This window comes from Prionailurus bengalensis, chromosome B4 (assembly GCF_016509475.1).
Source record: "Prionailurus bengalensis isolate Pbe53 chromosome B4, Fcat_Pben_1.1_paternal_pri, whole genome shotgun sequence".
In the NCBI taxonomy this organism is placed as follows: domain Eukaryota; kingdom Metazoa; phylum Chordata; class Mammalia; order Carnivora; family Felidae; genus Prionailurus; species Prionailurus bengalensis.
In genome coordinates, this window is record NC_057358.1 from 37,743,620 (window position 1) to 37,769,870 (window position 26,251).

At 43.4% G+C, this 26,251-nt stretch overlaps 1 protein-coding gene and 1 long non-coding RNA gene across 4 annotated transcripts in view; one reads left to right on the plus strand and one right to left on the minus strand.

Moving 5' to 3' along the window:
- The first annotated feature begins 15 nt into the window (after window positions 1–15).
- Window positions 16–20,497, plus strand: LOC122473162. Its single transcript, XR_006294601.1, has 2 exons — window positions 16–303; window positions 20,262–20,497. It is a non-coding gene; the product is annotated as an uncharacterized LOC122473162 (long non-coding RNA).
- LOC122473158 (maestro heat-like repeat-containing protein family member 1) overlaps window positions 10,397–26,251 on the minus strand; it is an 82,165-nt gene continuing 66,310 nt past the window's right edge. For 2 of the 3 annotated variants that reach the window (XM_043563347.1, XM_043563346.1), the window contains 6 exons: window positions 25,718–25,891; window positions 21,115–21,273; window positions 20,607–20,729; window positions 18,773–18,878; window positions 16,885–16,950; window positions 10,397–11,017 (listed from right to left, as the gene is read on the minus strand). In XM_043563347.1, the coding sequence (XP_043419282.1) occupies window positions 10,689–11,017; window positions 16,885–16,950; window positions 18,773–18,878; window positions 20,607–20,729; window positions 21,115–21,273; window positions 25,718–25,891 (957 nt within the window). In that variant the 3' untranslated portion in view covers window positions 10,397–10,688. The remainder of the gene's footprint in view (window positions 11,018–16,884; window positions 16,951–18,772; window positions 18,879–20,606; window positions 20,730–21,114; window positions 21,274–25,717; window positions 25,892–26,251) is intronic. The other variant, XM_043563345.1, reaches the window with a different exon arrangement.

Genomic DNA, 26,251 nt, shown 5'->3' on the forward strand with positions numbered 1-26,251 from the left:
AGGAGCGTGCTGCATTGCCACGCCCCCGCACCACTGCGCCTGCGCACCCCTGAACTCGAAGGGGTGGGTGGGAGTTGGTCTCCTTTTGCTCCACTGCGCTTGCGCGGCAGACTCTGGGCTGGGCTTTTTTTCTGGCGCTGGGAGTCCTGGTCATGACAGACCCCTAGAGGCTGTGGTCTGAAATGCTTGCTGGGTTTTGGCCCTATCGCTTCAAAGCTCCACCTCCCCCACCCCCCACTCCTGGTATGAAGCCTCTAATTTAAGAAGCACCATTGGAGAAATAGAAGATGATAAGACATGAAGGTAAGTCGGGTCTGGTGGTAGAAGACTTTAAACAGCAAAATAGTACACTTAGACTTCATACTTGTTAAAAACAAACAAAATTCAAGTACATTTGGAGATCTAATTGGCTTTTTTAAACAGTTCTTGAATCCATAGCATCCCATCTAGGAAGCATAGGGGAGCTCCACTAAGTTAAACAAAAGAAAGGATTTTAAAGACAAAGAAGACTTTAAAAAAATGAATTTGGGGGCGCCTGGGTGGCTCAGTCGGTTAAGCATCCAACTTCAGCTCAGGTCACGATCTCACGGTCTGTGAGTTCGAGCCCCGCGTCGGGCTCTGGGCTGATGGCTCAGAGCCTGGAGCCTGCTTCCGATTCTGTGTCTCCTTCTCTCTCTGCCCCTCCCCCATTCATGCTCTGTCTCTCTCTGTCTCAAAAATAAATAAAAACGTTAAAAAAATTTTTTAAAAAATGAATTTGTTAGCAAGGAATTTGTTTAGGCAAGGTTGCCCACCACCATCCCCTTCCAACTGGAGCAGAAGGAGTATATCAGTAAATTTCCTAGTGGTTGACCAGGAAATTCCATGCTGACTAGTTAAAGGTTACAATTCCTGGAGGTTGAAACTGCAGTTAGGGTAGGTATTGAGTCTTGGTTTACTGACTTGGCCTAAGTGATGCATTTTGGGCCTGTGGTTTTCTTTTTAACATACTGTAGGCAATTTGCAAGTCACTAAAATGTTTTTAAACACAGAGGTTAGGTTGCAAAGGCAATGTCTTGGAATATTAAACTGGAAGCAGTATGAAGGTGATGCCAACAGGCCAGGTCCAGGGACTCGGCAGTGCTGGCGGAGGGGCGGGGGGGAGGGGTGTCTTATTTGGGGGTTCTAGCAGGGGAGTGCAGCTACTTGTATACCCTTGACCGAAGAACGGTCCTCCTCTATCGGGGAAGGTTGTCCTCGTCGACCAAGCACGCATGCAAACTGGTGGAGCCGCTCTGGAAAACAGTGTGGAGGTTCCTCAAAAAATTTAAAAATTTAAAATAGAACTACCCTATGACCCAGCAATGGCACTACAAGGAATTTATCCAAAGGATACAGGAGTGCTGATTCAAAGGGGCACATGTATCCCAATGTTTATAGCAGTACTATCAACAGTAGTCAAAGTATAGAAAGAGCCCAAATGTCCATGGATGAATGGATAAAGAAGATGTGGTTTATATATACAATGGAATACTACTTGGCAATGAAAAAGAATGAAATCTTGCCATTGGTGACAACATGGATGGAACTGGAGGGTATTATGCTAAATGAAATAAGTCAGTCAGAGAAAGACAGATATCATGTGTTTTCATTCATACGTGGAATTTTGAGAAACTTAACAGAAGACCATAGGGGAAGGGAAGGAAAAATAAGTTACAGAGAGGGAGGCAAACCATGAGACTTTTAAATACAGAGAACAAACTGAAGGTTGATGGGGGTGGGGAATTGGGACAGGGGGGAAATGGGTGATGGGCATTGAGGAGGGTACTTGTTTGGATGAGCACTGGGTGTTGTATGTAAGTGATGAATCACGAGAATCTACCCCTGAAGCCAAGACTACACTGTATACACTGTATGTTAGCTAAGTTGACAATAAATTATTTAAAAAAAAAATCAAACCTGAGCCAGCAGGAAATGAAAGCAGAATTTATTGAAAGTATAGAAAGAGTACAGTTACAGACAAAGTGTCTGGGAGACTCAGAAAGGAAAGGAGAGAGAGTCTGGTCTATGTTTGGGGTCTGGGTTTTTATCCAGGAGTGTGGTCTGTTGTACGTGTCCTCAGGCATCCAGGAACCGGTTAGAACAAAGAGGAGGGCCCAAGTGTTATTACGTGGAGCCAGAGGGTCTTGGTGTCATGATGTCTAGTGCCAGTGGAACACATAGGATGGCTTCCTCCCGTCATTCATGCCTGGTCCTTCCTTAGATGTTGTCTCTTACGAAGAAGACATACATTATTTGCACTATGAGGCATGTGTAAGGTGGGGGTGGGTGCAAGTCCTAGCAAGAATAGAATCAGGAAAAGGAGAAAAAAGCAGATTTGTATGAAGTCCTTCAGTTTCCCTATCTCAAAGGGTGTTTAGGAGGGAGAGAGACCAGAAGCAAGCAAAGAAGCCAGGTTAGGTAGAAAAGCAGACAATGCAATAGGGACATGGACTTCAAGAGTGCCAGCGGTAGGAACAGAGGGGATGGAGGCAGTTACTGCTAGGCCATAAACCTGCATATGACCCTCTGTCTTCCCCTCATCCTCACTCTATGGCTTATATACAAGATTGACACTCCTAATGTTGGACCCTGGGCTTTGTCCCAAAGGTAAAATCAAGACTGTTAGCCCTATGTAGACCACCTCTGCATTTCTTATTAAATAGCCTTAGATGGTGCCATTCACCGAATTAACTCCAAGACCTTCTTAACAAACTCCTCCCAAACTCAAATCCAGGGAGAAAAAATTGCCTATTCACGTACAAATACATTTTCTATAACTCAACAGTGATAGCTGCTTAAGCCCATTATATATGCCTTTTTGCCTCTGCTGCTAATAACCTCAAAGCTATATGTGTGCTATTTTAGTTTTTCATTGACCAGCATTTTTTGATACTTTTCTTTTTCTGTTCTTATTACTTCTTGATCATTTTAAGTCCATGCTCTAGTAAGTCAGACCATCTGGATTCAGATCCCTGCTCCACTATTAACAACCTCAATGAACTTGCAAGCTGTTTAAACACTCTGAGCCTTAGTGAGCCTCAGTTTTCTCAGCTCTAAAATGGAGATAGTGACAGAACCGACCTTACAGGATTCTTGTGAGATAAGGTGCTAAGGTACCTTGCATGCCACATTATAAAAGCTCAACAAAGGTTAGCTGTTACTAATATTAATTTAGCATTCCTGTGCTTTTTTTTTTAATGTTTATTTTTTGAGAGAGAGAGACAGACAGAGCACAAGCAGGGGAGGGGCAGAAAGAGAGGGAGACACAGAATCCAAAGCAGGCTCCAGGCTCTGAGCTGTCAGCACAGAGCCCGGCACCGGGCTCACAGGGCTCAAACTCAGACAGACTGCGAGATCATGACCTAAGCCAAAGTCGGACACTTAATCCACTGAGCTACCCAGGCACCCCTAGCATTCCTATGCTTTTATTTTAAGTTTCCTTAGATCCCCTGTAGATACAGCTGTGCTCTAAATCTAACAGTAAATAAATAAAATCTAATAATAAGTAAACTTGGGTCCTAAGTGTAAATCAAATTTTGAGATTTAGGCTTTTGGCAATTGGAAGTAGAGCAAAAATGAGGAGGTCAGGAGTAATGATGCATTTTGAAGGGGGATAGGAATATTCTGTCTTTGTTATGCAGTTTCATGGGGTACACATTAGTTACATGCCATGCTGCAGGCAGAACCAGGATTTCTCAAAGGCATCTTTTTTCCAAGGTATAGCCTGGCCTTAACATTCATCCATTCAATAAATACCAACTGAGCATCAGTCCAGAGCTGAATTATCTTAGTAAACTCAGAAAGTGTCAGATAACTGGGACGCCTGGGTGGCTCAGTCAGTTGTGCCCAACTCTTGATTTTGGCTTAGGTCATGATCTCCCTGTTCATGGGTTTGAGCCCCACATCAGGCTCTGCACTGACAGTGTGGAGCCTTCTTGGGATTCTCTCTCTGTCCCTCTCTCTCTGCCTCTCACCTGCTCATGCTTGCTCTCTCTCTCTCTCTCTCTCTCTCTCTCAAAATAAATTAAAAAAAAAATGGGGGCGCCTCGGTGGCGCAGTCGGTTAAGCGTCCGACTTCAGCCAGGTCACGATCTCGCGGTCCGTGAGTTCGAGCCCCACGTCAGGCTCTGGGCTGATGGCTCAGAGCCTGGAGCCTGTTTCCGATTCTGTGTCTCCCTCTCTCTCTGCCCCTCCCCCGTTCATGCTCTGTCTCTCTCTGTCCCAAAAATAAATAAAAACGTTGAAAAAAAATTAAAAAAAAAAATGTCAGACTACAAATGCATGATCACTCAATTTACATCCATACCAATGGATTCCTTTATAACGGAGCTGTTTCCAGTGAGTGGAAGCTAATTTATCTCTTTCTATTCAGGAAGCCAATGTGAATTGGAAGATTTCTTGGTAAGCATAGAATCAGAACAAGGAAAACATAGAAATTTGAGTGAAATGTATCACCTACTTACTGGGAAAATCCCATGAAATGTGCCTGTCATCTAAGAGAAAAACTCTAGAGACCAGATTTCTCCCATCCCCAAGAATCCATGTGCCTCTCCTGGAACAGTGGAAGATGCACCCTAATATTATTTCTCTGAGCCCTAGTTTATTTGATTACTATGTCCAGTGCATATCTAGGTGTATGACTTTTCCTCATTAAGCCACACTCTCGTGGACATGGGATACACTCTGTTTCCTTACATAATAGGTTGATCTAATTCATTGGACTGAATTTATAGGCTACCCCATCAATGTTTCCATGAGGTATTCAGCAGTGTTTGAAAATGGAGGACTAGAGTTCAGGAAAGGGATACAAGCTCGGTATATGGATTTGATCACCCCTGGGTAAAAGAACTAAAGCCTTGTTAAGTGATAAAATTTCTGAAGATGTGAACAGTTAAAATGCAGGGGGGAGGAGAGGCATTGACATGCAAAAAATGATGTCTGACCCTTACCTTATACCATATATAAAAATTAACACAAAATGGGGGCACCTGGGTGGCTTAATCAGTTGCACATCTGACTTTTGATTTCAGCTCAGGTCATGATGGGATCAACCCCTGCCACACTTGCTCACTCACTATCTCTCTTAAAAAAAAAAAAAAGTTAAATTTTAACACAAAATGGATTTAAATGTAAAAGCTAAAAGTATAAAGCTCTTAGAAGAAAACAGAGGGGATTTGGATTTGGCAATGATTTCTTGGATAGGATACCAAAAGCATAGGCGCAACAGTAAAAATGGATAAATTGGACAACAATAAACATTAAAACTTCTGTGCATCAAAAGACACAATCAACAGAGTGAAAAGGCTACCTACAGAATGAGAGAAGATATTTGCAAACCATGTATCTAATAAGGGGCTGATATTTAGCATATGTAAAGAACTTCTGCAACTTAACAACAACAAAGACAAAACAGCCCAGTTAAAAAGTGGGCAAAAGGAGGGGTGCCTGGGTGGCTCAGCTGGTTGAGCATCTGACTCTTGATTTTGGCTTAGGTCACAATTTCATGGTTTGTGAGATCAGGCCCCATGTTGGGCCCCTCAATAATAGCATGGAGCCTGCTTGGAATTCATTCTCTCTCTCTCTCTCTCTCTCTCTCAAAATAAATAAACTTTATAAATAAGTAAAGAAATGAAGAAAGAAAGAAATAAAAGTGGGCAAAAGGATCTAAATAGACATTTTTCCGAAGAAAAGATATAGTTGGCCAACAAGCACATGAAAAAATCCTCAATATCATTCATCACAAGGGAAATGCAAACCAAAACCACAATGACATACCACCTCATACCCATTAGGATGGTTACTATAAAACACACAGGAAAATAACAAGAGTAGTTAGTAAGGGCATGAAAAAATTGGAACCTTTGTGCACTGCTAGTGGGAATGTAAAATGGTATAGCTACTATGGAACACAGTATGGTGGGTCCTCAAACAATTAAAAATAGAATTAGCATATGATATAGCAGTTCCACTTCTGGGTGTCTACCCAAAAGTGGTGAAAGTAGGGAGTTGAACAGGTATTTGTACACGTTTATAGCCACATTATTCACAATAGCCAAAAGGTTGAAGCAGCCTGTGTCCATCAAGAGATGAATGAACACTGGGGCGCCTGGGTGGCGCAGTCGGTTAAGCGTCTGACTTCAGCCAGGTCACGATCTCGCGGTCCGTGAGTTCAAGCCCCGCGTCAGGCTCTGGGCTGATGGCTCAGAGCCTGGAGCCTGTTTCCGATTCTGTGTCTCCCTCTCTCTCTGCCCCTCCCCCGTTCATGCTCTGTCTCTCTCTGTCCCAAAAATAAATAAACGTTGAAAAAAAAAATTTTTTTTAAATAAAAAAAAAAAGAGATGAATGAACAAAATGTGGTATTTATATACAATGGAGTATTTTTCAGCCTTAAAATGAAAGGAAATTCTGACATCTGCTACAACATGGATGGACCTTGAGGACATTATAGTCAGGGTTATCCAGAGAGATTCAATAGGATGTATATAGCAAAAGATTTATTTTAAGGAATTGGCTCACAAAGTGGAGGCTTTGCAGGCCCAAAATCTGGTGAGGTAAGCCAGCAGGCAGACTGGAGACTCAGGGAAGAGTTGCAGTTCAAGTACAAAGGGTGTCTGCTGGCAGAATCTCTTGCTCTGGGAATCCGTTGTTCTGTTAAGGCCTTCACCTGGTTACATGCATTATGGAGAATAATCTGCTCTACTCAAAGTCCACTGATTTAAATGCTAATCTCATCTAAAAACCACCTTCACAGAAACATCCAGAATAATGTTTAATCAAGTATTTGGGAACCATGGTCCATCCAAGTTGACACATAAAATTAACCATCATATCATGATAAGTGAAGTAAGCCAGTCACAAAACGACAAATACTGTATGATTCCACTTAAAGGAGGTACCTAGAGTAGTCAAATTCATAGAGACAGAAAGTAGAATGGAAATTACCAGGGACTGAGGCAAGTGGGAAATTGGGAATTATTGTTTACTGGGTATAGAGTTTCAGTTTTATGAGAGGAAGAGAGTTCTGGACATTGGTTGCCAACAAAGTCAACATACTTGACACTAAACCATTACACTTAAAAATGGTTAATATGGTTAATCTTATGTTATATATATTTTACCACACATTTTTTTAAAGAGAAGAAAACAGCAGGGAATGACCTTTAAGAAATGGCCACATTTGGGGGAAAGGAAGGTGAGAGATTGATTAACTAGAAGAGTAGAATGCAAATTAGGGCCACCACAGAGCCAAAAGAGAAAATGATAAAAAATATTGGATACAGCAAGGTCAAGAAGGACAATAATTAGAAGGAAATTCCCTGGCAACTTAATAAGGGAGAGTCAGGACAGTAGTTTGAACAAAATCACTTTGCAAGGGTTAAGAAAAGTCTAAATGATGAGAAGGCTGGAGGAGCAGAAGTGCTCCACCCGTTCAAGGAGTCTGGAGGGGAGGAGACAAGGGGGAGATGCGTGCTGGAAGGCAGAAGAAGGGGAAACCATGCAAAGGAAGACAGGGGGTACTGATACAAGGACCAAGTGAAAGGGCAACTCTTCCCTCTGCCATTGACCAGCTTCCTCTGCCAGGTAGCCTGATTTGGGCAAGATCTCCCCCAAATACAAGACTAAGGGCCCTACAGAATCCTGATACAGACAAGGCAGCTGTCCTAGTACAGAATGGGCAGCCAGGGAGTGGTGGCAAGAATTAGAGATCATGACAGGGTTGGGGGTATCCTGAGAAGTCCAAGTTTGAAGGAAATTGCAGTGAAAGTCAGAAAGCCAAAAACAGAACGAAAAGGTAGGCCAAAGGCCAGTGGGGCAAATGCCAATACACAAAGCAGGGAAAGTCTCAGTGCTTGGGTTCAGAAGCTAAGTCAGAGTAGTGTTTCTCCTTTAAAGTTTAGTTCTTCTGCCAACTCTCACCAACCACACCTACGTCATCCCAAATTGTTGATGCTGCTCTACTCATTCAGAGGAGACTACCTAGTGTTAATTAGGGTTCTCCAGGGAAACAGAACCAATAGGGTGTGTGTGTGTGTGTGTGTGTGTGTGTGTGTGTGTGTGTGTGTGTAGAAAGAGAAAGATAGATTTAAGGAATTGCCAATTATGGAGGCCAGCAAGTCCAATATATATAGGGTGGCCCATTAGGCTGGAGACACAGGGAAGAGCTCATGTTCCAGTTCAAGTCCAAAGGTCATCTGCTGGTAGAATTCCTTCTAGCTCTCAGGAGGTCAGTTTTGTTTTGTTTTAAGTTTATTTATTAATTTTGAGAGAGAGAGAGAGAGAGAGAGAGAGAGAGAGAGAATCCTAAACAGTCTCCATGCCATCAGCATGGAGCCCCTCATAGGGCTCAGTCTCACAAACCATGAAATCATGACCTGAGCCAAAATCAAGAGTCAGATACTTAACCAACTGAGCCACCCAGGCGTCCCAGGAATTTATTCTGTTCAGGTCTTCAACTGATGGGATGAGGCCCACCCACATTATAGAGGGCAGTCTGATTAACTTATTTACAATTGCAATGTTAATCTCATCCAAAGGCATCCTCAGAAACATCCAGAGTAATGTTTAACCAAATATCTGGGAGCTATGGCTCAACCATGTTGACACATAAAATTAACCATCATACCCAGGTAATAATTATAGCCATTAGTAAACACTTATTTATATACAAAGTACACAGCCATCTCCTTTCAGTCCATAACACCCATAAGGTAAGTTTGATATTCTCATTTTTAAATAGGAGGAAAACAGTTTTAGAAAGATTTTATCTAAAAGTTCATAAAATTCAGAAGCAATCAAAACCATTCTCATCATGGTTAACTTCAAAGAAATTAATTTAATCAATTTGACCAGAGTGGGAACTAGTTCTTTGGTCTTTCCACATCTTTCAAACTTCAAAGAACCAAGTTCCAATACCTAACTGGCATGACCTTTGTCAAAAAAAAACAAAAAAAAAAAATCATTGCCCTCTTACTTTGTGCCTGGCAAACTGCTAAGCACTTCATATTCATTATCCTCTTTAATCCGTACAGCAATGTTGAAAGTTTAAGTAAATCCATCAAGATTGGGTTTTGCCTGTGACAAAAAACTCAAATAGCATTGGGTAAGACAGATAAAATTTTACCTCTAACCCTCCAACCCCCCAGATAAAGTCTGAAGGTATCCAAACTGGTAAACAGCTCTACCGTCATAACTGGCCTAGGTTTTTTCTATCCTTGTGTTCTGCCATCTTCAGTGATCACTTCCTCCTGATGATCTGTGATAGCTATTTAGCTCCAACCATCATGCCTACGTTCCAGTCACCAGGGAGACATGACAAAGATGGATGGGCCCCTGCCCTTGAAGAACATGTCTTGGAAGTCATATATGCTACTTTCTCTTCCACCCACCTGGGTGGGTCAGACCTAGCAGCAAGGCAGGATAGGAAACATATTCATTTTTCTAGGCAACCAAACACACAGTTAAAAAAAAAGAAGGGGAGAAACAATACTGGAGGATCCACAGGCAGTATTATCAAGGCCATTTCTAGATGAGACGTCAGATGCACAGCAGTGAAGTGCAGAGCTCTGAGGTAGGATAAAAGAACTAGTCACTAATAATGGTTATGTGGGAGAGGGAGCAAGGATTCAAGTCTGGGTTTTAGAGTGATTTTTAAGTGTTGTTTTCTAAGTTAACTTATTTTGAGAGAGAGAAAGAGCATGAGCAGGAGAGAGGTAAAGAGAGAGAAGGATAGAGAGAATCCCAAGCAGGATCTGCACTGTCAGCACATAGCCCGATGCAGGGCTTGAACCCATGAAACTGTGAGATCATGACCTGAGCCCAAGTCAACAGCCAGATGTTTAAGTGACTGAGCCACTCAGGCACCCCAAGTGTGTGTGTGTGTTTTTTAATTTAAGTAATCTCTTCACCCTACATGGGGCTTGAATTCACAACTCCAAGGTCAAGAGTCACATGCGCTTCCAACTGAGCCAGCCAGGCACCCCTAGAGTGATTTTTAAAAACAAATTAGAATGGACTCAAACTTATCCCCACAAGAATGTCACTTACTCTGTTGCAATCTGATGTGCTTTTTTAAGTGAGAGAGATGGGGCTGGTGTTACTGCCACTCCACTGTTTACACCCACAGCCTACCTTTTTCTGTTCCAACCTGAAATCTGAATGTGCCCATATAAGTGTGTCAGGCCTGGGAATTTCATCCAAGGTGTGAGGCGGTGGGGGGCAAAGGATCAGAAACCAAGGGGTGTGCTGTTCCACCATCCTACTCCTCTTCACTCTCGTCATTTGGAATTTTACCTGAAGGTTGAAGGAGATACAAAGCTGTCCCTGTCACTCAGGTTTATCCCCAATCCCCCAAAACTAGGATGAAAGTCACCTTGTCTTAGGATGAGAAAATAAGTTTTATTGACAAATGTATATGCTGAGAGCCAACAATCCCCTAGGGAGAGACACATACTGTGCCTTCTAGGATCAAAACCACCTCCTTGGGTTTAATCCCAGGTAGCCCGTCCAGTTGGAAAAAGGTAGGAGAGCTACTGTGAATCAAAGTACTGCTTATCTGGACAACAAATGGAAAAGGCTTCAGTCCCAGAGCAATTAGGTGCAACTTATTTAGGGGCAGGCCCAGCTTCTGTAGGTGGACTTTCAGATGTTGGGACCTGTGACCATATTGATTATTTATCTGAATTGCCTATTATGAGTGGAGTAGTTTTCACCCTCCTATTGTGCCAGTTGCACAAGGAATTTAGAGGGCCTCGAAGCCAATTCCAGATATTCTTTTTCTGATTGTCATCATCATCTCTTTCCTGTTTGACAGTCTTAAACAGTCGCTTCTTTCTTTCTGAGGTTTTCATGCCAGTGACCTTGAAGATGTTATTGCTCAGCTGGCTCATCCTGGAAGCAGAGATAGACTCGGGATTAAGATATTCATCAAGGTTTTTCAGGGTAGTAGTGACCAAAGACTGGATAGATTCCACAGGATCATTCCTCAGACTTCCAATAGCTGAAACCAGAAAGGAGGTCAACTCAGATTCTCAATCTCCAAGGATGCCATTTTTTTCCACCCCACATGCCAGGTTATTATTCTATAACTTCATTTAGAATAATTTTTGTCACCGTAAAAGTAATACTTCTTTTACTGTAGAAAAAATGTTTAAATAGAAATCATTTTTTTAAAGGAAAGAAAGAAAAATCACTCACCCCTCGCCCAGAGATAAGACTGTTAATATTTTCGTTCCTATCTTTGCAGTATATATTTTTTAAGTAATCTCTGTGCCCAACATGGGGCTCACACTTATGACCACGAGATCAAGAGTTGCACGCTGTGCTGACTAAGCCAGTCAGTCACGCCAGTAGTATTTTTTTAAATACCGAATATGGACACTTCTTTTTACAAAAATAAGATTTACATTTTTTTCTTCCCACAAAATATTCTGCTATACACTGTAATATCCAATCACATGATTCTATCATAATTTCTTTGATGAACTCTCTATTAGTGAATAATTAGGTCATTTGCAATTTTTCACTGTTATAAACAATAACTATTAATTCTTTCAACAGCTGTTACTGAGCGCTTACTATCCACTCAGGTGCTAGGGGTACAGTGGTGAACAAGAAAGATTCCCCACCCTCAAGAACTTAACATTCTAGTGGAGGAAAGACAAAACAAACAAGCAAATGTAAATGAAGTATGAGGAAGGGAATTTAACAGAGTAATGGCAGTGAATACCTGGGAAGGAGCTCTTTAGATAGGCCAGTCAGGGAATGCCTCTCTGAGAAGGCAACATTTGAGCTGAGAAGTAAGAAGCTACATGAAGAGAAAGGGCAGAAGCACTCCCGAAGGTTGAAGGTTGGGATGGGGGCTTCTATTCACAATGTAGAAAGTAGCCAGTGTAGCTGCACCTTCTAGTGGGGGGGATGGTGCTATAGGCTAAGGGTGGAGAGATAGTCAGAAACCAGATCAATCAGGGCCTCGTGGCCAAAGGTAAGGGACCAGACTTCGACCTGAAGAACAATGGAAAGCCACTGAAGGGTTTTAAGCAAGGGGCAACATGATTCAATGTACATGTTTCAAAGAGAATCTGGCTTCTGTGTAGAGAAGAGACAGGGGTGGGGGTTGTTAAAATGGTCCAGTTAGGGAATGCCCTACAGGAGGGCTTAGATCCAGGTGGGAACAGAGGGATGGAGACTGGAAATTACTTAGCATGCAAAGAATAAAGAGAATAGGACAGGTGTTGGCTCAAAAGGGCCTTCAAGCCCATCAAAGTCTACACTTCATGTTGATCTCATTTGTACTTAGCACAGGCGGAAGAACTGGGCTCAAGCTACACAGTAAATACATAAATCCTGTGAAGAGCCATCTCGTGATCGCAAGGTTTGTTAGGCACTAGATATGGGTGTAAATGTAACCGGAATTACTTTTGTTGGGGAAAAAAGTCCCTCCTGTCTACATCATTTAGGCAGTCTTTCTGAGAGGCTCGCTGGGATGAGGAAGGCAGTTCTCTGGTATGCTGAGGAGTCTAGGGTATTCATTCTAGGTGTACCTTCCCTGACATGCTCCAGTCACTGGGAATAGGGCTCTACTACCCAGTAGAGACCTCAGTTGTAAAGAAAATGAGAAGGCAATAGAGGTACAAAACATTAGGGTCAGAAGCCAGGGTTAGAGCCCTAATGGGACAGATGCTGCTACCTGGTCACTGGGAGGCAGGAGAAGGCATGGCTACTCTTAACAGCAGCTAACAAACTCATTCTTCCTTGACCAGAACTCTGAGCACCCTCTCTGCCAGCTGCTTCTGGCACCCTGCCTGGCCTCGGTCCAGAAGACTAAGCCAACTCAACACAAAGGTTCTGTGGGACACGTCTGTGCCCAGCAAAGCACAGGTCTTTACATGCATCTGTATCTGATACTTAAACAATGTTTAAGATCAGTACTATTATCCTCACGATACTAATGAAGAAACTGAGGCACAGAGACAGTAACTCGCTCAAATTCACACAGCTCGTTATTGAGAGAGCCAGTATTTGAAACTGGGCTAGCCGACATTGGAGCCTGTGTTTTTCATTACACATTGACTTGGAAGAAAAGACCCTTAAAACTCATTTACCTCACCACTTTTTACTCTCTAGATAAAGAGCAGTGAATAAGCCAGAAAGGAAACAAAAACTTGTCTTTCTGCAGTGCCTGCTAGGCATTTCCTCTGAAAGATGAGCCACCATCCCTTTATTTATTTATTTTTTACATTTATTTATTTTTGAGAGACAGAAAGAGACAGAGTGCAAGCAGGGGAGGGGCAGAGAGAGAGGGAGACACAGAATCAGAAGCAGGCTCCAGGCTCTGAGCTGTCAGCACAGAGCCCGACACAGGGCTTGAACCCATGAACCGTGAGACCATGACCTGAGCTGAAATCAGACGCTTAACCGACTGAGCCACCCCGGCACCCCATAGCCACCATCCCTTTAAAAGCAGCATATCCAGAGTATTAGCTCGAAGCAGGTCCCAGGAAGGTAAGTGGGCTCCAACCAGAAGGCAGGTCCCTGAGGACAAGCATGTGCAGCACTAGAACAGTGACAACAGCAAAGCTGTGGTACTCGTGTCAGGCTGTTCTGACATGCACACCCACTCTTGTGTACACAAGGACCCACACACGGGCAGGGCTGTAAAAGCCAACATTCTCTCCATCTTGTCTCTGCATCAAAGGAAGCAAACTGTGGCATGGAAGAATTCAAGCATCATTTCCATTTGGCACTGGAATGAATCACACAGGCACCACTTAGCACAAGCACCCTGAATCCTTCCCACCCCACCCCCCCACCTTGGAGGAGTTGAGAACTGTGTTTCCTGAAGTATCCCTACCACCCACAGCAAAGTCCTAAATCCTTACCATGGCCGAAAAGGCTGGCAGGATTCTGGCCCCACTGCTGTTCTCTGAGCTCATCTCCTGTTCTTCCTTTTGCTCACTCCACATGAACGCGCTGACTTCTTGTTCCTCCTTGAACATGCCAGGTGCTCTTCCCTCAGCTACTCAGATGGTTCACTCCCTCACTTCCTCCAGGTCTCCGCTCCAATGCCTCTTAACAGTGGGGGCACCCCTGCCCCGCCCTCTGACCCTTGGATCCCTGGTCCTGCCTCACCTTCTCCATAGTGCCTATCTAACACATATGTACTTGGTTAGGGCTCCTCCCCTACCCCACTGGAAGGAGTGCTGTAGCAGGGTGGGGACATCAGTTTTGTTCGCTGCAATTTCCCAGGGCTTAGAAGAATACCTGGTAGACAGCAGGTCTTTAATAATTAAGAAACTAATTTAATTGAGAGCAAGTGCAGAAGTACCTCCTATAGCAAACATAGGTATGGCTGTTTGGCTATTTTAGGGACCAAAGGATTTTGCAGGGGAGGTAAAATTTCTCTTCTGATATACGTTGGGAATCTCAGCTCTTCTTCCTCCACACCCCAACTCCTGTTCCCTCTTTTTCAGGACTTTGATGAAATTAAAGGACAATGGAGTGAGCATTCATTAGTGCAAAGGTCCCTGAATTTGGAGGTACCTGGGTGGCTCAGTCAGTTAAGCGTCTGACTTCGGCTCAGGTCATGATCTCACAGCTCACGGGATTGAGCCCTGCATGGAGCTCCATGCTGACAGCGTGAAGCCTGCTTCAGATTCTCTCTCACTCTCCTTCTCTCTCTACCCCTCCATTTCTCTCTCTCAAAATAAATAAATAAATAAACTTAAAAAAAAAAAAAAAGTTCCCTGAATTGGAAATTCTAGCTCTGGCTCTCCCAGTAATTCACTTCTATGATCGTGGACAAATGACTCAGCCTCTGAAATTAGGAGGATTAGAGACTGGGACTAGGAAACACTTCTCTGAAGTACCCCTAACTTCAGAGGCAGAAGAGAATAAATGCGTAGCCTCAAGGGTCTGGATGAATTACCTCAAATCTCATATACTCCACAAATCTTTAGAACCTCTTTATCTTAAAAATTCATGTATAATTTGCATTCTACTCCAAAACATGTCTATTATTAAAACAGTTGTTTAATGTTTTAATTTTTAAAAGAGTATCATTTAGAAATATATACTAAAATATTTATAGATGAATAATATGAAGTCTGAGGTTTGGCTCAGAATAAGCTGGCAGGGAGGGGTGTAGGTAGAGAAACAAAGGAAACAAGGTAACCATGAGTTGATACTTGTTGAAGCTGGGGGACAGGGTTGGAGGGTTTATTATACTATTTGCTAGATTTTTTTTTAATGTTTAGCTATTTTTGAGAGAGCAGGTGGGGAAAGGGTAGAGAGAGAGAGGGGGACAGAGGATCAAAAGCCGGCTCCATGCAGGGTTCAAACTCACAAACTGTGAGATTATGACCTAAGCCAAAGTCAGATGCTTAACCAACAGAACCACTCAGGTCCCCTATTTGCTATACTAAAAACTAAAAGAAAAATCTTAAATTGGCTGGAGAAAAGGGATAGACTAACCTGCAAAGGAACAAAAATTAATGACAGCAGGCTCCTTTTAGCAGCAAAGAAAGCCAGAAGACAGTAGTATATCTTCAAAGTGCTGAGAAATAAACTGTTGGTCTCGAATTGTGTCACTATTAGGGGCACCTGGCTGGCTAAATCAGGGAAGTATGTGGCTCTTGATCTCCGGGTTGTGGGTTCGAGTCGCACATTGGATATAGAGATTACTTTTAAAAAATAAAATTGTTAATTAAAAAAAAAAAAGAATTGTGCCACTAGTAAAGCTACCTTGCAAGAATGGTGATAAGAAAAAGTCATTACAAACAAGCAAAATCCAAGAGAGCATAACATCAAGATACTAGCACTAAAGAAACTTCTAAAAAGTGTACTTCAGGATGAAAAAAAATGAAGGATGGTTAGAGATAGAGAAAGGAATGGAGAGCATATAAAGCTGCAGTAAGCCCTCACTGTTTGTATAATGTAACAACAAGAATCATAGTATCTAAGTTCTGGGTTATAAAAAAAAGGAACTAAAATATTCAGTAACAAAAGCCTGTAAATTGGGAGGGGTGGTAATTGGAACTCATGTCAACACAGGAAGGAAGGTTAAAATGTTTTACTCTAAACCCTGTTAAGCTCAATATGCATGATAAAAGCCTACTCTCTGGTATCCAGCCCGGAGAAACACTTACACCTGTATACAAGGAGACATATGTGTATAACACACACACACACACACACACACACACACACACACACATATCTGTTGCAGAAAGTTATATATATATATATGTATATATGTATGTATGCATATATATAACATTGTATATCCTATAATATATTACAGTATATATTATATGTTACATAACATATATATTCTATGTGTACACAGCAAAAGCATACAAGACTACATAACAAACAGGGGAAGAGGGTAGAGGAGCCAGACTTGAGGGTGAATAGAACTTTACCCCCCAAAAAAGAACTTTACCCTTATCAATAATGTTCCTTTTTTTTTTTTTGCAAACAGACTACATTCATGCATTTCTTCTGTAAATAAAAATTAACTTTAAAATATTTTTACTGCAATAAAAAAGAGCACAAAACTGCAAGTTCTTTAGGGGACAGGGGGTGTCTCCCTTGAACACCACTGTAGCATCAGCAACTGACGGCACATGATAAATTTTGAGGGACTAGAACATTTTGGTTAGCCTTGTTTTTCTCTAAGCAGCAACACAATGGATAACTTGTTTTCTTCCTCCTACTTCTCCCCATTTTCTCCTTGTCCATATAACATTTATAGTGGTAAAGACATACTTTATTTAAAGTAACAAAACATGTCCTTAAGGGATTCCCCTTTCTGTCTTGCCCCATGCCTTGTGGTACCCAGAACCCAGGTACAAGGCCCCGACTCACCATTCTGTAACAGCTCCACATCATCCTCGTGAATTCGTTTCATGGTTAACCTCTTAATTGTTAATCCTAAGGATAGGACAGATGTAAAGCCCTTTCAGAATTCCAGACCTTTGGGCCACCCTTTCCCCTCCTCTAGCGAACAAGGAAGTGTGTAAACCAGTTCTAGCAAGAAATGTTTCTCCAAGATTCCCTGTGGCCCACGTGTCAGTATTCTAGTGAAAGAGCAATGCTCAGAGCAGCTGTGACCCAGGAAAATGTTGTTGGCAGATGACAAGTAGGGCATGAATCCAGGGTGTCAAACTCCATGGGGTTCCCACACCAATTGGAAAATGAACAAAGGGCATGAGGCAACTAACTAATCTGCAAAAATAAAATATGCATTGTCAGTAAACATGGGAAAAATGTTTAATCTCACTACTGGTAAAAAAAATATATATTAATCAGAACAACAGCAAGCTACTCTTTTCACCTATCAAATTGGTAATGAACGTTAAAGTACTACCCAGGGTTAGCAAATATCTGCAACATGGATACATACATGCAGTACTGGTAACAATGGGAAATGATTGCAACTTTTTAGACGGCAGTTTAAGCACCAAAATCCTTAAAATTGTGCCTACCCTTTGGGCCCAGCAATTCTACTTATTAAGAAATTTATCTTGGGGCGCCTGGACGGCTCAGTCCATTGAGCATCCAACTTCAGCTCAGATCATGATCTCACACTTCTTGGGTTTGAGCCCCGTGTCCTGCTCTGTGCTGACAGCTCAGAGCCTGAAGCCTGCTTCAGATTCTGTGTCTCCCTCTCTTTCTTCCTGCCCCTCACCTGCTCGTGCTTTCTCTCTCTCAAAAACAAACATTAAGAAAAAAAATTTTTTGAAGAAATTTATCTTAAAATAATCATGATGGCATGTAGAGATTTAAGCACTGTCTCTCTGCTTATAAAAACAAAAGATGACACAGTCTCAATATTCAAAAATAAGAACTGGTTAAATAGTTTCATAAATCTACCTGTAAAATGGAATTAATATTATGCAGTGATTTTAAAAAAAATGTTGAAGGGTATGTAATGGCATGTATTTGTGATAGGCAAGGGAAAAAACAGTATACCAAACTTCATGGTTTTTAAAATGGCTGTGTGTGTGTGTGTGTGTGTGTGTGTGTGTGTGTAGTATATTCTTAGGGGAAAATTCTAGAATGTTAGCAGTGGTTAAATCCAAATGGTAGAATTTCTGGCATTATTTATCTTCTTCTTTTTTGCCAATCTGAATTTTTTTAAGTTTTCTAACACAAACACACATTGTGCTGCTATTATAATTTGAAACAAAAATATTTTTGAAAATCCATGGGGTTCCAGTGGAAGCAATAGTTGTTTCCTTTTCAAACATGTATGGTTCTTTTCCCCCCAAAGCAGAGTGCAGTCAGTGTGAGTGGACCCACACAGAGTGGGGCAAAGGCACAGAGCCTTCTCTTCTTCCTCCAGCCTTTCTAACATGGATTTCTTTTCATGCTTATTTATTTATTTATTTATTTTGAGAGAGAGAGAGCCGGTGAACTGTGGAGAGGAAGAGAGAGAGAGGGAGAGAGAGAATCCCAAGCAGGTTCTGTTCTGTCAGTACAGAGCCAACATGAGGCTCTATCTCACAAAGAGTGAGATCAGGGCCTGAGCCCAAATCAAGATTCGGATGCTCAAATGACTGAGCCACCCAGGTGCCCCTCTAACATGGACTTTGAGCTTGGGTCACAGAACAGCCTCTCTAATCAGGTCAGAGCTAGGAAAGGAAGTGACCTGTTTCACAGTACCATGGTTCTGGCTTAGCCCTTGTGGAAGGTCAAGGAGGGTCCCTTGCTGAAGACAAGAGGGAAAAGCTGCCAGGAGGAAGCATCTTACCTATGAAGTTGATGGCAGCTTCCCGTAGGAAGGACTGAGGGCTCGTCAGGAAGTCGAAGCTCTGGGACAGAAACTCCCCCACAAGCTGTATTTTTTTTGTGCCCACCTGCGGAGCCAAAGAGGGGTGGTGCTGACCAGGAGCTGGGGGGGGGGGGGCGGTGCCTGGGAGCACCACTAGAGGTCCCCTCACCCCCCTCACCCTGTCCACAAGCAGCACTGTTCTGTCTTTAGTCAGCTGAAAGAGCTTCAACCTGGAACCTCAGAGATCCCTACCCCAGTGACAGGGCAGACTTAGCAGGAAGTTCATAAAGAGGATTTTGCTGCTTCACACCAACATGATAAGGGGAAACACAACTGGTGTGGAGCCAGGAGACCCAGGGCTGAATACTGACTCTGACACTGGCTCCAGTTTTCTTTTCTTTTTTTTTTTTTAATAGAATTTGTTGGCCAGTTGGCTAACGTACAGTGTGTAGTGTGCTCTTGGTTTTGGGGGTAGATTCCCGTGATTCATCCCTTACATACAACACCCAGTGCTCATCCCAACAAGTGCCCTCCTCAATGCCCATCACCAACTTTCCCCTCTTCCCCACCCCCCCATCTACTCTCAGTTTGTCCTCTGTATTTAAGAGTCTCTTATGGTTTGCCTCCCTCCCCCTCTGTTTTAAACTATTTTTTTCCCCTTCCCTTCCCCCATGGTCTTCTGTTAAGTTTCTCAAGTTCCACATATGAATGAAAACATATGGTATCTGTCTTTCTCTGACTAACTTATTTCACTTAGCATAATACCCTCCAGTTCCATCCATGTTGTTGCAAATGGCCCGATTTCATTCTTTCTCATTGCCAAGTAGTATTCCATTGTATGATACCCCATCTTCTTAATCCATTCATCAGTTGATGGACATTTGGGCTTTTTCCATGATTTGGCTATTGTTGAAAATGCTGCTATAAACATTGGGGTACATGTGCCCCTATGCATCACCACTCCTGTATCCCTTAGGTAAATTCCTAGCAGTGCTATTGCTGGGTCATAGGGTAGATCTATTTTTAACTTTTTGAGGAATCTCCACACTGTTTTCCAAAGTGGCTGCAACATCACTCATCATCAGGGAAATACAAATCAAAACCACATTGAGATACCACCTCACACCAGTCAGAGTGGCTAAAATTAACTCAGGAAACAACAGATGCTGGTGAGGATGTAGAGAAACGGGAACCCTCTTGGTGGGAATGCAAACTGGCTTCGGTTTTCTGATCTTTAAGAGTGGATATATAAGACCTGCCCATCCTTCCCAGAATTGCAAGGCTCCAGTGGGATAATGGATATAAAAGTGCTTTGTAAACCTAAAGTGGTCTACCTGTGTAAGGCAATAAGCACCCAAGTCCATAATATTAAAATTACTAATGTTAATTCCTAATCTACTTGCTTAGCCCTTAAATATTTACTTTTCAACAAGGATTCCTGACCTCATCCCTATTCTTGACTTCGTAGGAGCCACAGACCCTAACACCATGACCACTAAAGCCCTGATGACTCCTGCCTGCATCTCTTCCTGCCAAGTGTCACCAGAAAACCTCTGCCCCATTGCCATCTACTACCCTCACATGACCTCCCTAGCCTCTGAAAGCAGACACTGGGATGCTAAGAGAATCAAATATGAAGAACCAAGGACTGGCCTCCCAAATGTGTGTTCTCAGATTTTGCTGATGGTAAAGAATGAGAATTGAGGAAGAAAGAATGTATCTTCTGTCAGCCCTCCCCTCCTTAGCCTCTTAGCCTTCCTTTGGGTTCCTGACATGAGTATTGTGGCCTGGCTTCTCAGAGACTCTCACTCACCAGGTACTTGCACGTTTCTTCCAATACCTGGATGTGATCACTGAGGGTGGTGTGCTGGAATGTCTGTGTGAGTGATGACCAGCCAATCACCTTAGTCCACTCAGTCAGGGCCCCTCCACAGGCCTATGGGATGGAGAGAAGGGGATCCCCAAAGCCTCACTCCTATGGCTCTGTGGAGCCAGGGCAGGAGGCTAAGTGGAAGACCATGAAGGTAGCCCCCAGGGGGCTCAGTTGAGGGTTTGGAGCTGGAATCAGGTAAAACGTGGGACCTTGTTCAGGACATGGGACATAAATAGCTTCAGGAAACAGAACCATATCAGGATGAGATCAATAGCACCCAAAAGAGAGGGTAAAAGTGCTCAGAGCCAGCCCCAAGGATGACACCAAAGATGTGGACAGGAAATGTACAGCCAAGGCTGGGCTCATGAAATAGAGTCAAAGGGAAGGGGGCTCTGCTCTAGCAAAAAAAGGAGGGGTGGGAATCTTTCAGGACAAAGGTCGCCAGTACCTTGACTACCTCGGTGTTATTATCCTGAATGCTAAGCAGCAGCGGGACTAGAAAACTGTAGATCTCTCTTCGGGTGATGGCTCCCGGCTTGAATTTGTGAACTCGATGCAGCATGTGGCCCAGGGCAGAGGTGGCCGAGATCTTCACCAGGTCCCTCTCCTGCCACGAAGAGCAAAACGGAGATGGGCGGCTGTGCTTTCCCTCTGGCCCTGCCTGGCCTGGCTCCCTACTCCCACATCTCATTTCCACATCCAAAGTACCCTGATGGCACTGTGTTTACCATGTAAAGACAACACGGTTTGTGTATCTGAGTAATTCTCTTAGAGTCCAGAGCTAGTAAGTCCCTCTGTTAAGGCACAGGCTTAGAGAAGCCAAGATCATAGTTTCAGTTCTGCCCTGGGCCACACTGACAGCTTAATTTCTCTTCTAAGGATTTAGCTAAGGATTTGGCTAAAATTTCAGCAAAATTTTTATTTTTAAAAAAAAATTTTTTTAACGTTTATTTATTTTTGAGACAGAGAGAGACAGAGCATGAACGGGGGAGGGTCAGAGAGAGAGGGAGACACAGAATCGGAAACAGGCTCCAGGCTCTGAGCCATCAGCACAGAGCCCGACGCGGGGCTGGAACTCACAGACCATGAGATCATGACCTGAGTCGAAGTCGGACGCTCAACGGACTGAGCGACCCAGGCGCCCCAGCGAAATTTTTAAAAATACCTATAGCTATCCTAGTTATACTGTGAATAAAATTGTTTAAATCGATATTAGCTTGTACTAATTAACAACGGTCATAAACAGCTAAACTATACACTTTCAAGAGTATATTCTATGTTAATTGAACAAATGCTTATTGGGTAGCTCTCAGGAGCTAGGCATAGCACCAAATAACAGAGATGTGGTGGGACAAGACAGATAGTCCCTGAACTTGTAGGGTTTGGGAAGCAGACATTTTAACAAAATAGATATACATGTTGTTATTTTTTGCACAGTGAACATAATAACAAAACAGATGATTCAGTGTTAGTACTTTAACTAAAAAGTATCCCAGGTAGTTTGGCTCAAGATCAGTGATTGAGTACTGCTTCACTTATCCCTTCCTGCCCCAAATCCCTGAAAGAAATAGTAGAGACACGTCTCTTTAAATCCATAATGGTTCTGAAATAGTAGATGGGATCCTCCCTGACAGAGGACTAGAATGTCCCTGAAAGACACACAGCAGACAGGATTGGAATTAAAGTTGAAACCACAGCCCAAAGTGTGGGCAAGAACAGACTGCTGGAGGAGGTGGGCATGTTCTGGGAATGCTCCAAGCTTAACAGCTCTGAATGTGAGGAGCAGAAGCGGATGCTGGGCAACTGACAGGGTGGTCATTCGGAGAGGGGTAGTCCAGGGGCACAGCACAGTGTCTCCTTCCGTGCTGCCCTCCCAGTATCCTCCTTGCTAAATAGCAAGCAGGAGGGAGACATACCACCCCCACAGAGCAGGGAGTGTGCTATCTCGACCAGAGAGAGGGGATGGGGCCCTGCGAGTCTGGCAACACCCAGGAAGAACAGGGAATCCCACAAAGACTGGCTATTGGTGCATCCTACTGGCCACATATCCCTGGACACGTCCCACAGTTACTGAAGCCGGGCTGCAGTCATAGGTATTACTTTCACAGAGGGCTGGCCAAGAGTCAGTAGTGTAAACTTTCCAGAACTCACCACCAAGACTCACCAAATGTTCAGGAAAACCAGGACCACAAGAGAAACAAACAAAAACCTGCACCACCCGAGGATACAATTAATAATACAATGTAGGGGCGCCTGGGTGGCTCAGTCGGTTGGGCGTCTGACTTCGGCTCAGGTCACAATTTCACTGTCCGTGAGTTCGAGCCCCGCGTCAGGCTCTGTGCTGACTGCTCAGAGCCTGGAGCCTGTTTCAGATTCTGTGTCTCCCTCTCTCTCTGCTCCTCCCCCATTCATGCTCTGTCTCTCTCTGTCTCAAAAATAAATAAACGTTGGGGCGCCTGGGTGGCGCAGTCGGTTAAGCGTCCGACTTCAGCCAGGTCACGATCTCGCAGCCCGTGAGTTCGAGCCCCGCGTCGGGCTCTGGGCTGATGGCTCGGAGCCTGGAGCCTGTTTCCAATTCTGTGTCTCCCTCTCTCTCTGCCCCTCCCCCGTTCCTGCTCTGTCTCTCTCTGTCCCAAAAATAAAATAAACGTTGAAAAAAAAATTTAAAATAAATAAATAAATAAATAAACGTTAAAATAAATAAATAAATAAATAATACAATGTAAACAAAACCTTAGAGACAGTATAATTGAATCATCCAGAAGATTTTGTAATACCTATCTATAGATAGATATAGATATAGATATGACATTTTTTAAACTCCAAACTTTGAACTTATAAATAAATGAGTAAATAAATAAATACAGGCAAAAGTAAGGTAGTGTCTCTATAGAATAATGTAATAGCTATTCAGATACCACACCATCAACTAGAAGAGAAAAATAAAGAGGAAGGACCTGCTTCATAAAAAATATTAAATAAAAATTCAATAGGTGGGTTGGATAGCAGAATAACCACAGCTAAAGTGTGAGTTAGTAAGAGGAGAATCAGCCCAGAAATTCTTCCAAGGTGGACAAAGAGATGGGAAATATGAAAGAAAAATGAAGAAACACAGAGAATAAATCTAAAGAAATTGCAAAGGACAGAACAGAAGAGAAAAAAGAGGATATAGCAACAAAATAATAGAAGAAAATTTTACAAATGGTAAAACAACAGAGATTTACCTAAGTTCCTCTGGCTAGGTGAATCATAAAAGCAGCACCAGGAACCCAGATCCTATGACCCGAGGGTCAGTGTTCTTTTCATTCTGGCAGGTTGTCATTGTGTACATGATAACCGTTTACTATTTCTTGATTAGACCATAAATCTCAACTTTCCATTCTAGCAATATGGGAGAAAAGATAACCTGATAACTTTACCACTATAAATGCCTTTATTTCTTTTTTTTTTTTTAACATTTTTTATTTATTTTTGGGACAGAGAGAGACAGAGCATGAACGGGGGAGGGGCAGAGAGAGAGGGAGACACAGAATCGGAAACAGGCTCCAGGCTCTGAGCCATCAGCCCAGAGCCTGACGCGGGGCTCGAACTCACGGACCGCGAGATCGTGACCTGGCTGAAGTTGGACGCTTAACCGACTACGCCACCCAGGCGCCCCTATAAATGCCTTTAAATGCTAGACAATAAATACCCCCAAAATTTTTAAAAATTTTTTTAATGTTTATTTATTTTTTCAGAGAGAGAGAGAGAGAGAGAGAGAATGAGTGGGGGAGGGGCAGAGAGAGAGGGAGACCCAGAATTCGAAGCAGGCACCAGGCTCTGAGCTGTCAGCACAGAGCCCAACGTGAGGCTCGAACTCAGGAACTGCGAGATCATGACCTGAGCTGAAGTCAGACGCTCAACTGACTGAGCCACCCAGGTGCCCCTACCCCCCCCTAAATTTTTTAATGTATAGCTAAGCTTTAAGGAAGTAAGAGAGATTCCCAGAAGCCAAAGATGAAGAGGTTCCTGACGCTCCAGCTACTGTGGGGGTAGGAGGATGCCACCAGTCTCAATAGCTGAGGGGCACATCTGTTCATACCAGCTGGTCTCCCTGGCTGGCCCACAAGGAAACCAGAAACTGGGAAGCAAGCACCCTGGGCAGACAGCTCCAAGAGAAGCCCTCTACTTAATGCACGAAGTTTCTTTTTCTTCCCTTGATTCTCTCATGTCACAGTTCCAAAACAAGCCCCATGGGAGTCTATAGGAGCCAAAACTCTGAGGGAGGGGAAGCTTACTCTCCATCTGAAGGAGCTGAGACCCCAAGAGGATGGATAAGCCCCCATTGCTTTATTTCCTCTGCCATCATCCCACTTGGCCCCGTTGTGGGCACATAGAGATGCCTGGCACTGCAGAGTAACTAAAGTACCAGCTTTCTTGTGAGACAACTGGAAAAAGGGAGCCCCAAAGAACTGTAAAACCAGGGAGGTCACAGAGAGGGAGGAGCTAGGGAGAGTGACCCTATAAAGTTGTTTATGAGCTCCTGTGTTCACTCCATGCATAGATCTGACCCTAAACCACATACCATAGACTTTGGAAACTGAACTACAGGACAGACAACAGTCCAGGTCCCAGGCTGAGATGTGAAATGGATTGGTATCGGTGTAGGTAGTTCAGATTCCTGAGCCTTTGAGTCCTTTTGACAAGGTTCCTAGCATTCTAGGGTTCCTGTGTTATCTGGGAGAAGGGTAAAGTTGTGACTTGTCTCCCCACACTTCACTCCAGAACCAATTTCATAGCAGGGTGCCATTTTTTTTTTTCCTTCAGTGGCTCCTGGTGAGAGAATAGGTAGATAACTGTGTGCTAGGTCTGTCTGTAATGGAGAATGCACTGGGGACAACCCTATGCATGGCTTCAGGTAGCCAAGTATCCTTTTTGCTACCCCTTGGTGACTTCAGCCTTCTGCCACAGTCCCACAGCCCTGCCCCAGTACCCTCTGCTCAGTTTCCAGGGCTCATCCTCAGTCCCAGCCCATACTGTTTCCAACTGATCCTAGGAACTTTGGCCCGTACATCATTGATGAGTGGACGCAGCTGCTTGGAGATGCTGCAAAATACCACCTTGGTGTTCTGTTGCTTCCCAAAGCAGATGATGTTCCGTAGGCTCTTTACTGCCTGCATTGTCACTCGTGCCTCATTCTTCAGGAAGTCTCGCAAGAATGGAACCTGGCTCTTCAGAGATTCTGACTATTTGGAAGAAGGCAGAGATCACTCACCACCTGAGGATCCTGCAACACCCTAGGGACAGGATTTTTAGAAAACAGTGCCTAAGAGGAACAGACATGGGGAATCTGAGGGCCAGATGTGCCCAGGAAGTAGAAGGCTGGTGTTCACAGGGTTTAGGAGGTCTGATGGCCAGTCTATGTAAGTCTACAAACTGGATGTTGTGCTGTCCTTGGACGAGAGGTTGGGGAATGTACTATGCCCTGGGTAACTAAGAGAACCAAGAGGTAAGCCCAATTCTTCAGGGAGAAGAAGAATTGGGCTGAAGAGGTAAGCCCAATTCTTCAGGGAGTAGCACTCGATTCCCATTTGGTCCTCCCCACT